At 42.4% G+C, this 12,543-nt stretch overlaps 1 protein-coding gene across 2 annotated transcripts in view; it reads left to right on the forward strand.

Moving 5' to 3' along the window:
- RGS20 (regulator of G protein signaling 20) overlaps nucleotides 1-12,543 on the forward strand; it is a 33,332-nt gene that overhangs the window by 18,354 nt on the left and 2,435 nt on the right. The window contains exons 2-4 of one of the 2 annotated variants that reach the window (XM_053313528.1): nucleotides 605-753; nucleotides 6,480-6,554; nucleotides 7,548-7,782. In XM_053313528.1, the coding sequence (XP_053169503.1) occupies nucleotides 605-753; nucleotides 6,480-6,554; nucleotides 7,548-7,782 (459 nt within the window). The remainder of the gene's footprint in view (nucleotides 1-604; nucleotides 754-6,479; nucleotides 6,555-7,547; nucleotides 7,783-12,543) is intronic. The other variant, XM_053313529.1, reaches the window with a different exon arrangement.

Genomic DNA, 12,543 nt, shown 5'->3' on the forward strand with positions numbered 1-12,543 from the left:
AGACAAATCTCTTGGGAAATAAGTTCCAGAGAAGCCATACTCTGTTTTAGATAACAGCTTCCTGCTGCCAGTCCATCTACCACCAGCCTGCACCCACACCCCCACTTTTTAAATTTTAATTTCAACATGAAAAGGAGAAAGCCCAGAGTGACTTCTGTCTACAACTATCTTCCCTACTGAGCAAGAAGAAGTGCTCCCTCTCTGGCCTCTTCTTCCTTTCCCAGTACAACTTTTCCAAGAAGGTTGGGAAGAAGCAACCTTCTGAACTGCAGCTGGGTCTCTTGAGCAGGGGACCTTGTGAATCTTTGTCATCCCCACTGTCCCCAGTAAAGCTATGCTGCGGCATGAAGCACTGTGCAAATTAAAATATATGATGATATGCAGCCATAGCAGACTTAAAGGCATTCATGTCTCAGCATTCCTGATCCAATTAGGAGCATGGATTAAGGGAGATTGTTGACTAAAGAGGCCACACCTCCCATTAACAGCCACCAAGAAAGCCATAGGGTGGAAATATTGTGAATGAAGCAGAGCATCTTACTGGAACTGGTGTCTGGCTTTTCCCACAGAGTTTAATCTGCTTCCTAATTTTCCCCTCTTGCAGCCCATGGGATCAGAGCGGATGGAAATGCGCAAGCGGCAAACATCTGTGGCCCAGGAGATGCCGAGCTCCACGCAGGAAGAGGCTGGGGTAGGAAATCGAGGCTCCAATGCCTGCTGCTTCTGTTGGTGCTGTTGTTGCAGCTGCTCCTGGTATGCCTTTCAACCATGTTCACATCTCAAGGGAGGGGCCAGAATCACTGCTAGTCTCCATGGGAACATAAACACACACCCCTTGGGTAATCAGAGGACTCTATTGCAATGGCAGTGGTGGGGGTGGGGGAGAGAAAATGTGCCCTTTGACAAGCTTTCCTTAGACTTGAAGTGAAAAGGAATCACATAATATTCCTCAACATTACTTAAATCCCCTGGAAATACATACATATGCAAATCTCATCTGAATAATGTTGACTCTATGTATTGATGACTGTTGTGCTCTCTGACATGTTAGCCATATACTGGAGGTACAGTCTTGATCCATAAGCCTAGGCAGATGCTTTGTATGACTCCACTCTGAGGTTCAGTCTCTTGCATCTCCAGTTACAAGTTTCAGAGAGTAGGACTGGAAGGATCCCTGGCTGATCCAGAGGCCGGGGAGCTGCTGTCCATCCTGTCCTAGAAGGATCAAGTCTGGTACAGGAGAAAAGAACCCTATTGTTTGAATGATTCCCTAGCTCACCCATTAAGAAGCCAGCATTTCAGAAAGCCAAAGCTACTATTGAGTGGACCAATGATTTATAACCCTCCCTCCTCTGCCCCACACACAATGGCGCTGTTTACACATAACACAGAATTGAAGTCTCAAGATATGGAGAGAAGCTGAAACTAGCACTGTGGACAATCACATATTTTGGCTTGTTGGGAATAGTTGAGATGAGGCAGAGGTACATTCCTTGGCCAGGCTTCCCAACCCGTCCTGGATGCTATCCCAGCTTGCCGTGCACTGCCCTTCACTGGCAAGCCTTCCTTACATCAACTGGCTTGCAGCCATTGGTCCTCAATAATTCCAACACCTGGAACAAACTAGAGGTTCATAAAGTGGGTAGGCTGAGAAGCAATGCACAACTCAGGGTGAACAGCACTCAACTTCAAATCTTAATTGCACATCTTGGTTTGAGCCCCAAGCGAACCTCAGGTTCCTACCTTGGCATGGGTTCTGACAGTCACAGATAAGCTGGTTACCGATTTTGTAAGTAGGTTCCACTTTGTGTGAAACCACCCAATGTTTCCATTATTAAGGTGATTTACAAAATGAACACACACAGCCATAAACATATTTTAAATATATCACACAATAAAAACTATTTAAAACAAGAAGTACTGTTTCCCAGACTGTGGGAAACACCTATATCGGCCAGCAGTGATATAGGAAGATGCTGAAAGGCATCATCTCATACTGTGTGGGAGATGGCAATGGTAAACCCCTCCTGTATCCTACCAAAGAAATCCACAGGGCTCTGTGGGCACCAGGAGTCAACATTATTTTATTTTATTATTTATTACATTTTATATCCCTCTCTTCCTCCAAGGAGCCCAGAGCTGTGTACTACATACTTAGGTTTCTCCTCACAACAACCCTGTGAAGTAGGTTAGGCTGAGAGGAAGTGACTGGCCCAAAGTCACCCAGTGAGTTTCATGGCTGAATGGGGATTGTAACTCAGGTCTCCCCGGTCCTAGTCCAGCACTCTAACCATTACACCATGCTGGCAAAGTGACTTGACAGCACACACATTTTACTGATTAAAACAGCCAAGCAATGCAACAGAATAGATTCCAGCTAAAACCCAATTAAGGTTATTTTCAAAGCCTGAGCAAATAAAGAAGGGTCTGTGCCTGGCAATAAAATGACATCAAATAGATGTCAGGTGAGCATCCCTGAAAGAGCATTCCATAATTGAGATTCACAACTGAAAAAGCCCTCTCTTGGTCACTGCCAGCCAAACCTCCCTTAAGATCTTCTTACCTTGTGTCAAAAAGGCATCAGGACTGGGTCCACAGGTGAGCCTGCCTGGCCTACATCCAATATCTACGAGGTCTGAGCAGTGCTCACTGCCATATTACTATAGTGGCCCTTGAGAAAGAATCCTTTCCCCAGCTGACTTGTCCTGGCTACAAAACATGCATTCTAAACACTCTCTCAAGAATAGTCAAAAAAGTTTACCCTGGCACAGGACAGTTCAAGAATTGTTTGGACAGACTCAGTAGGGCTGTATCCCTCATAGGAACATAGGAAGCTGCCATATACTGAGTTAGACCATTGGTCTATCTAGCTCAGTATTGTCTTCAGAGACTGGCAGCGGTTTCTCCAAGTTTGCAGGCAGGAATCTCTTTCAGCCCTAGACAAGTGTATCTCTTCTAAACAGCAATGGGACAAATTATGGAAATGGACGTTGGACGTAACACCCCCCCACCCCGATTACCTGATGTGCCTTGTAATCCCCCATCCCCAAGTTACAGTACTGCCTGCATATACTGTATAACCCTGTGGGTCTCCAAATCCTTGTGTGTAAATCTTTGTAGATATATAATGTACAAACAACTACTTTGTATATAATTGTGCTTTGGCAACATACTGTATGCTTTGGTAGTTTGTTGGTTCAATAAAAAAATCTTGTCCTATTAACAAAAATAAATAAATCTTGTCCTATCTTGGAGGTGCCAGGGAGGGAACTTGGAACCTTCTGCTTTGATAAGGGGACAAGTCATGCTTGCTACCACAAGACCAGCTCTCCTCTCCAAGGTGACAGTTGTTTACTTCAGGAATTAACTGATAAATAGATTTTGCCAGTGTAACAGTTTCTTTAAATGCAAGGTCTATCACCTTTCAGATACTAAGCACTGAAATACGGTTGTTATCAAGCATGGTTTTTTTAAGTCCCAGCTGGCTCCCTGTGTACCACTTCTATGACAAAGGAGGGACACACACACACACACACACACACACACACACACACACCAAATGCTTGCATAATGGAAACTTCATTTTCCATCTTTAGACTGGATACAAAATTCACAACTATTTTATCCAATTTTTTTTTAATCTACTTTTGGGGATTCACAAGTAACATGAGAGATGAAAAATGGTTGCTCAACTGATGGTTAAAAATTATTCTATGTTCAGGATGCTTAAGAATGACTGCTTAGATTTAAGAATAGCTCGGGACTAGGTTTCAAGCAAAATACTTCCTACTTTTAAAATAGTTTATTTCCTCAGAAATCACTCTTTTCAAATAGTGAGAAATGTGAAACAAGCAGCAATTTGATGCTCTATTTATAATCCCGATCCATAGAAAGCATTTCCTTAAATAACCAAAATGATTTGCAAGGAACAACATTATGAATAGGAACAGAAATAGCATTCCAGAGTACAGTCTCCAACATTGAAAGCACTTTGAAAAAAGTAATCACTTGATAAAACTAAGAAGGAAGAACAGCCCCCAGATGGGCTTTGATTGACTAAAGCCATAACGTGCCCCCACCCTTTCATCAGCATTTTAGGACTGATGATTTTTTTTTTTAGCTGTGCAATTATAGCCTTTCTTATATCACGTCAAAATTAAAAAGGGCACAGCTGCTACTTGGCGAGGCATAAATACAACATTTTAAAAGGGGAGGGGGGACTATGATCCCCATACTCCTCAGTCTGGAATATTGTAGAATGGTGGTGCAGATTGTCTTGGACAATTTCACTAGATTATTTTCAAACCATAGTGTAATAATACTAGGGCTCCTTTCCATGGTTCACATAAATCTGGGTTTCTGATGGCTGAATTTGGGAGTCAATGTGAAATGACAGATGACTTCAGACACAGGAAAGCCAAGTGCAAATTCCTATTCCCTTTGAAGTTCACTCAACGGCTTTGAACCCATTGCTGTCTCTCAGGTTACCTTACCCACAACACACTTCTTGTGAAGGTAGCGCCCATAATTCTGTAATCTATATTGCACACTTTAATCTGCCACAGAAGGCTGAGATTTTGGGGAGGGCATATTTAACCCATTCCCCCCATGCTATTTTCCCAACTTCATTCACACACCCACACACACTTTAGCTTTGCTGGGAAACAAAAATATGGAGGTAACTTCTGTATTCTCCCCCACAAAAAGAATTAACAGAAGCTTGGGGGGCACAATTTAGATTGGGGGCACAGGGGAGAAGGGTTAACCCCAGGTTTGACTACTGCAATGTGCTCTACGTGGGGCTGCCTTTGTACGTAGTTCGGAAACTTCAGTTAGTAAAAAATGCAGCAGCCAGATTGGTCTCTGGGGTTACCCGGAGAAACCATATTATGCCTGTCTTAAAACAGCTGCACTGACTGTCGATATGTTTCTGGGCGAAATACAAAGTGTTGATTATTACCTTTAAAGCCCTGAACAGCTTGGAGAGCTGATTACCTTAGAGAGCGCCTTCTTCAGTATGATCCCCATCACTCGTTGAGGTCATCTAGAGAGGTCTGTCTCCAGTTGCCACCGGTACGTCTGGTGGTGACTTGGAACCGGGCCTTTTCTACAGCTGCTCCTGGTCTGTGGAATGCACTCCCAGCAGATATCCACAGTTTAGGCTGTTGGCCTTTAAGAGAGCCCTAAAAACCTATTTATTTGGCCTGGCCTTCCAAGGCTTATAAAGTGTTGCTGTTTTTAAAAGTATTTTAATTGGTTTTAAATAGTTTTAATCATTTCTGAATTTTTATATTGTTTTTAGCATTGTTTTAATTGTGGGTTTTATGTCTTTTTAAAAGTTGCTGTGCACTGCCCAGAGCCTCTGGATGGGGTGGTTTATAGATCAAACAAAACAAAACAAAACAAAACAAAACAAATAACCTCCTCCTCTCTAAAGGTAAAGTGTGTTGTCAAGTCGATTTTGACTCCTGGCGCCCACAGAGCCCAGTGGGTTTTTTTGGTAGGATACAGGAGGGGTTTACCATTGCGTTCTCCCGCACAGTATGAGATGATTCCTCTCAGCATCTTCCTATATTGCTGCTGCCTGATATAATACCAGCAGGGATTTGAACCAGCAACCTTCTGCATGTTAGTCAAGCATTTCCCCACTGCGCAACTTAAGGTGACGTTCCCCCTCTCTAGGACCACTTCAAATCAAAAGCAGAATTCCCTTCAGCTGCAATACAAAGTTTTTATTTCATTTTTAAGAAGAGTCAGGAGCTTACAATTATCTCTTCCACATCATGACAGTTTTGACCCCACCCCCACCCCCCTGTCCATCTAAATTACATTGATTTCAACAGGGTTTCCTTTCAGAGAGCCACCTCAATCCAGTAAGCTTTTCCAAGGGTGGAGGGCAACAATAGAACTTGTTCATTTCCGCTGAGGGAGATGCACATCCTGTTTCCAATCAGATGCACATGCAGAGCTACCCACTCTGTTGCAGTTACAAGGAAGCCCATTCATCATATAAGAGCTCTTTGCACACGTGAGCATTCACAGCTCTTTGGGTTGTTGCGTCAGGATGCTAGTGAGTTTTCATCTTAGTAAATTCCTTTTCAGCTTTTCTTTTCATAGTTGGTGGCTCTTTTACCATTTAATTTTACAGACTTGCATTGGAGCAGCTGCTTGGTCAGAGCTCCCTCAGTTTGGCTACTTTTCTCAGATAAGGCAAGCAGGTCTGTAGGATTAAACAGAAGTACAGTTGTTGGAGGCTGAAAATGGGATTGATAGCATATTTGAGAGACAACAGAGAGTTCATAGAACTGGTTCAGAAGGAATAATGTGGAGTAAACATTATGTGAGCCTCATACCGGTCAGATCTGGGTTGAAACCTGTGTTCAGGCATTACTTCTCTGAAATCTTGAGGAACAGATTCAAAACCACACAGTATTTTCCCCTTATTTCAATTTGATGAAGTTATGTTTGTTACCTTACAGTCTTACAGTTAGGAATCGAGATGAGAGAACAAGAGCAGCATCGCATGAACTCATCATCCCAAGCTGCGAAGAAAGGTAAGAACCAGTACAGGCTTATTTTTTTACTTAACATTTAGCATCAGTCCATCTAGATGCCTACCTTGAAGTGAGTATTACACACATACCTACCAGCACATAATACATGCATGCCTGATTCCATGTATTTCAGGAAATACAGAAAACTAAAGTCCTATTCACTGCGTTCAAGTCATATTACGTTCAAGTCATATTCAGTAGTACACTGATCTGTATGTTGCAACTGAGGGGTCCTACAACCTGGTTCACTTTTAAAATAAATTCATATATTGTTATTCACACAAAGAGATGTAAATGTTTACAGACACCAATATGCACATATAATGTAATGTCTGAATAGGGCTTAATGAAAGCATTTCTTCTTCTTCTCCAAAGACATTTCTAAGAGTTTCATTCACCATTGCCATGTTTTGTTAACAGAGCAGTATTCATAAGGAAAAAATAGCTGATAGCCAATATGGTTTTGCAGAACCTCCATGTTTTAGTCCACTGAACAACATCAACTGAATAATACCAACTTCAGGCTCTGCCTGTGGGCTTTCTAGGGGCATCTGGTTGGGTACTATGTGGAAGAGGATGCTGGATGAAGTGGAGTTTTGATCTGATGCAGCTGAGCCTTAATGTTCCTAATATGGTCACCAGGATAACATCAGCCACCATTTGGAACAGATACATAAGATGGTTTCCATCCTAGGGAAACATGGCAGGATGTGGTAGTACTGTTCTGTTAAATCAACAAAACTATTATAGGTATTAGAATACATTGAACCATGTAGTAAGCTGATCTGTAACTCCTGCTAAGTTGTGAGACACTCCTTTGGGCTTCTCAATACACATGGATGAGTAGCAAATTTCTCCTTCCCACCTGATAAGATGTTACAAGTGTCAGACTTGCCACAGTGTGTGTGTTACTTTGTGATAATTAGAGTAGGGATCCAAAATTCTCCTCTTAGACTGTTAAATTTGTGATGCTGTTTCTCTCTCCTACTCAAGCTCCACTCCTACTCTTGAAGAAGTAAATGCCTGGGGCCACTCATTTGACAAATTAATGCGAACCCCTGCAGGCAGGAATGCTTTCAGGGAGTTCCTCCGAACAGAATTCAGTGAAGAGAACATGCTTTTCTGGATGGCATGTGAGGACCTCAAACGAGAATCCAACAAAAGTATCATTCAGGAAAAAGCAAGGCGGATATATGAAGATTACGTTTCCATTCTTTCCCCAAAAGAGGTTTGTAATCTTTCTCAGACCATTGGCAGTATCCTTTATTCCAAAATGACTGAACCAAGAAACAAAAGATAAACATTAAAAAATGCCAAGCTTCTGTTAGTGATATATTGCAGTCATATTATCGGTGAACAGGAGGAACATAGGAACATAGGAAGCTGCCATATACTGAGTCAGACCATTGGTCTATCTAGCTCAGTATTGTCTTCACAGACTTCTCCAAGGTTGCAGGCAGGAATCTCTCTCAGCCCTATCTTGGAGAAGCCCATTCATATGCAACCAGGGCAGACCCTGCTTAGCTACCAATGCTTGCTACCAATGACTTGTCCCCATATCTAAGCAGGGTCTGCCCTGGTTGCATATGAATGGGAGACTTGATGTGTGAGCACTGCAAGATATTCCCCTCAGGGGATGAAGTTCCCTCCCTGGCTTCTCCAAGATAGGGATGAGAGAGATTCCTGCCTGCAACCTTGGAGAAGCCACTGCCAGTCTGTGAAGAGAATACTGAGCTAGATAGACCTATGGTCTGACTCAGTATATGGCAGCTTCCTATGTTCCTATCTTTTGCTGTTTGTTTGGACCTTTGCCCCAGGGGGTTTCCTGTAGAGAGCATGGGGGAGGAATCAGAAAGGAAAGGGGAGGGAAAGGAGAAAATGGAGTTGTTGCTGAATAATCCTTTAGTTAAATCTACATAAGATTTCCTTGTGTGTACGAGGGAAGCAGCTATAAAAAAAATGTTTGGCAGCAAAATTTTGAATCAGCTAAGCCTGCGAACCTGCACATCTTGTGAATGTTCCTGCAACCTCATTTCATTGCATCATTGGGCCTACATTCCTGCACAGTTTTCTACTATCGCTGCTGCTAATTGTTTTCTCCAGCTTTTTGGCTTGCAGGACCCCTGAAGGTACTTTTTTCCTCCTCAGTCCTGAACTCAGTTGTTCATTGGATGCCCACTACAGCATGGCTCAAGTCTCACCACCACCTTTTTTCTTGTCCACCCTGGGAGAATCTGCTCTTCTCTGGAAACAATGGAGGTCCTATTTCTGCAATTACCTCCTTGCCATACAGAGCCCTGATTTTACTCCAGCAAAGCAGAAGGCTATTTTGCTTCACTGTCTGGGCCCTGAAGGCTAGAAAAAATATAATCATTTGCCCTTTGCTGCCAACTTGGAAGGGGATGCCAATTCTTATGAAGCTGCTCTTCAAGCCTTAGATTATCATTCCAACCCTACTTAGAATGTGATTGCTGAACATTACCCAATCTCCTGAGATCCAGGCTGTTCAGTCAAGATCCGTCCAAACCCAATCTTCTCCCCAGAAAGTGGCAATACAAGAAAGAGGAGCTACCAATGCTACCCCCCAAAGCCAATTTTGCTCACTGTCCTGCACAGAAGGTCACTTGCAACAGATGCAAAAGGGGGGCACTTTGCTAAGGTTTGCAAGTCTGCTCTCCACTCCATTACATATGCACCATATGATAAGGATGGAGGCAGCTGAACCACTTCCTGAAAGCATTTTAAGTGAAACAGACTCAGAGCCTGCTTCTCCACATTGTCAAGTTAAATTTAATGGCCATAAAGTGCAAATGCTGGCTGATTCCGGTTCTCCATATACTATCATTTCTCATCTACTTTACGAGAAACTCCTCAGTACATCAGAACTGCACTTACAGCCTTCAGATGTCTACCCATGGGGATATGGAGGTTCCCCTATTGCCATAAATGGATATATCACTCCTGTCCTGGAATACAGAGGATGTAATACAGAAGGGAAAGTGTATACATCACAAAATAGAGTCTCAATATTGGGCTGGAAACATCAGAAAGATCTACAGATAGTGTTAGAGCCAAATAGCGTGGAACCCGAATTACATATGGTGGAGCATCTATATGCTGGTATTATTGCTGGTTTCTCAGACATTTTTGCTAGAGTGCTGGACTAGGACCGGGGAGACCCAAGTTCAAATCCCCATTCAGCCATGATACTTGCTGGATGACTCTGGGTCTGTCACCTCTCTCTCAGCCTAACCTACTTCACAGGGTTGTTGTGAGGAGAAACCTAAGTATGCAGTACACTGCTCTGGGCTCCTTGGAGGAAGAGCGGGATATAAAATGTAAATATATACATTCATATATTTATAAATGTATAAATTTATACATTTACAATATATATACACTATGCTTTTTGTTACCAATATTCAACCTCATTTAAGATTTCTTTACTTCATGAGCTGAGCTTCAGTGAGGCAGGGCCATTTAAAAATCTTGTCTCTTGGCCCACTCCAACCTTGCTAGGCCCCGGCTGAGCCCTTCCCAAAATGGCTCAGGGCGGTTTACACAGAGAAATAACAAACAAATAAGATGGATCCCTGTCTCCAAAGGGCTCACAATCTAAAAGAAACATCAGATAGACACCAGCAACAGTCACTGGAGGTACTGTGCTGGGGGTGGAAAGGGCCGGTTACTCTCCCCCTGCTAAATAAAGAGAATCACCACGTTAAAAGGTGCCTCTTTGCCAAGTTAGCAGGGGTTTTATTCAATATCAATGAAATGCTGCTTACTCTGAAAGAGGCCTCTGTGTTTAGAACTTTGGACTTGTCTTTGGCCTATCATGAAATTCCTTTGCTCAAAAGTTCTCTAAAATAAAGCCTTCATTACCCCAGAGGGTCTTTTTCAATACAAAAGACTGTCCTTTTGTATTGTCTCTGCAGCTTCAGTATTTCAAAGAATGATGCATTCAATTTTTGGGTGTATGGATGGCATCACTTATTTTCAGCGTGACATTTTAGTCACTTCCCATAACAGACTTGGTGAAAGCTATTTGGGAAGCACGAGAGCCACACAACAATGATGCACTTCAAACATTTTTAGGACTCTGTATTACTTAAATTTGTTAGACAATTTGCCTCAAAAGAGGAATGCTGGGGTGCATCCTGCAAGGCTAGCTTTCAGACTATCAAATCAGACATTGTTAAAAGCCCTGCTCTCACTTCTGTTGTCACCAAGAGGCACACTGTTGTAACCACTGATGCTTCTGAATATAGTTTGGGTGCTGTCTTGGTAGAAAAAAGGGAAGGGAAGTTACAGTTGCCTTTGCTTCCAGAGTGCTTACGACTTTAGCGAAGATGTATTCTGTCACTGAAAAAGAAGCTCTAACATGTTTCTGGGCGGTGAGGCACTTCAGGACTTACTTACTTGTGGGACAGAAAATTCACTTTACAGTCAGACCATAAACCCATATCTGCTTTATTTGCTACTCAGTGATCAGGTCAAACAAGAACAGCCAAGTAGACCACCAGACTTGCGGATTTTGATTTCCAAGTGGAATATCTTCTGAGTCTATGGAATACAACTACAGCTTGTTTATCTCAACTTCCACTTCCAGGCCAAGAGGAGATGCCAGAAAAAGAGGCTGAAGGAGTAGTAACTGTGCAAATAGCTTCATCCATTCATGGAGTGATCACATCTTCTGAATGGAAAGCGGCCCTCAGCACTGATCAAGTGCTTACTGAAGTTAAACCTTACATAATTAATGGATGGCCATGCAAAAACAAGGTACCTGAACATCTTCAACTATACATGCATGTAGTGAGTGAGATGTCCCTTCTCAATGAACTGGTGCTGAGGATTGATTGGTGGTGGCCAATCTCCTTACAACAAAAGTGATCAAAATTGCCCACCAAGGTCATTTGCACATAAGCTTGACTAAAAGGCAAATTAGAACATATTTTTAATGGACAGGTATGGACAAACACATTGAAAATATAATCTGGCACTGTATGGCTTGTGCTGTATGATAAATCGCAGAAGACTTTCAAGAAGTTTTGACTCCAGTACAGTATCCCAATTGTCCCTAGGGAAAAACTTGCTCTGGATATAATTGAGCCTTTTGATAACCAACCTGCAAAACAAAGGTGTGTTATAGTGATGGTGGGTTACTATTCCGGATGGTTACTATTCCGGGTCAAAATTCAATTTGCTGACAACATTACTACAAACAAGGCAATCCAGTTAATGGCTGCAGTTTTTGCGAGAGAAGGTCTTCCTAAAGAACTAGCAACTGACAATAGGACATAGCTTATCTCATTTGAAATGGAACAATACTTGCATAATCATGGGATAAAACACAAGACTATTTCCTTGTATCATCCTTGAGGGAATGACTTAGTGGAAAGAATGTACAGATTAGTGAAAGAATGTTTACAACTGGCTACAATGCAACAACCACCCTGAAAAGAGGCAATTAGTGAAACTATGTGCTTATGAACTACTCCGCATTCTACTACAAGAAAATTACCATTTGAACTACGGAGAGGATGCAAAGCTACCACCAAACATACCCAATGGCAACAACTGATAGGGCTTTCCATGCCATCTCACCTTGAGGATGCAGAGATTTGTGATTGGATAAGGGAGAAGCAACAAAAATATAAATAGTATGTAGATCAGAGACAGGGTGAAAAACAGTGAACATTTCAGGTGGGGGGACTTTAATCGAGGACAACTGCCTTATAAAGTGAGAAAGGGATGTTCCAGATATTCTGGACCAAAACATATAATCAAACTCAGAGGAGATTCTGATCTACTGGTTGACGAGGGAGGAAATGGAACAGTTAGAGACCTTCCAGCATGTATACTATAAGACAAGAGGGAAGGGAATCTGATCTCAAGAGGAACTGAAGAGGAATTTGATCTTGCCTCCAGATTTGATCTCGCAGATGAGACTGACAAAAGGGATAGGCAATCCTCGGTACCAGAAGTCCAA

The sequence above is a fragment of the Hemicordylus capensis genome, chromosome 4 (assembly GCF_027244095.1).
Source record: "Hemicordylus capensis ecotype Gifberg chromosome 4, rHemCap1.1.pri, whole genome shotgun sequence".
In the NCBI taxonomy this organism is placed as follows: Eukaryota; Metazoa; Chordata; class Lepidosauria; order Squamata; family Cordylidae; genus Hemicordylus; species Hemicordylus capensis.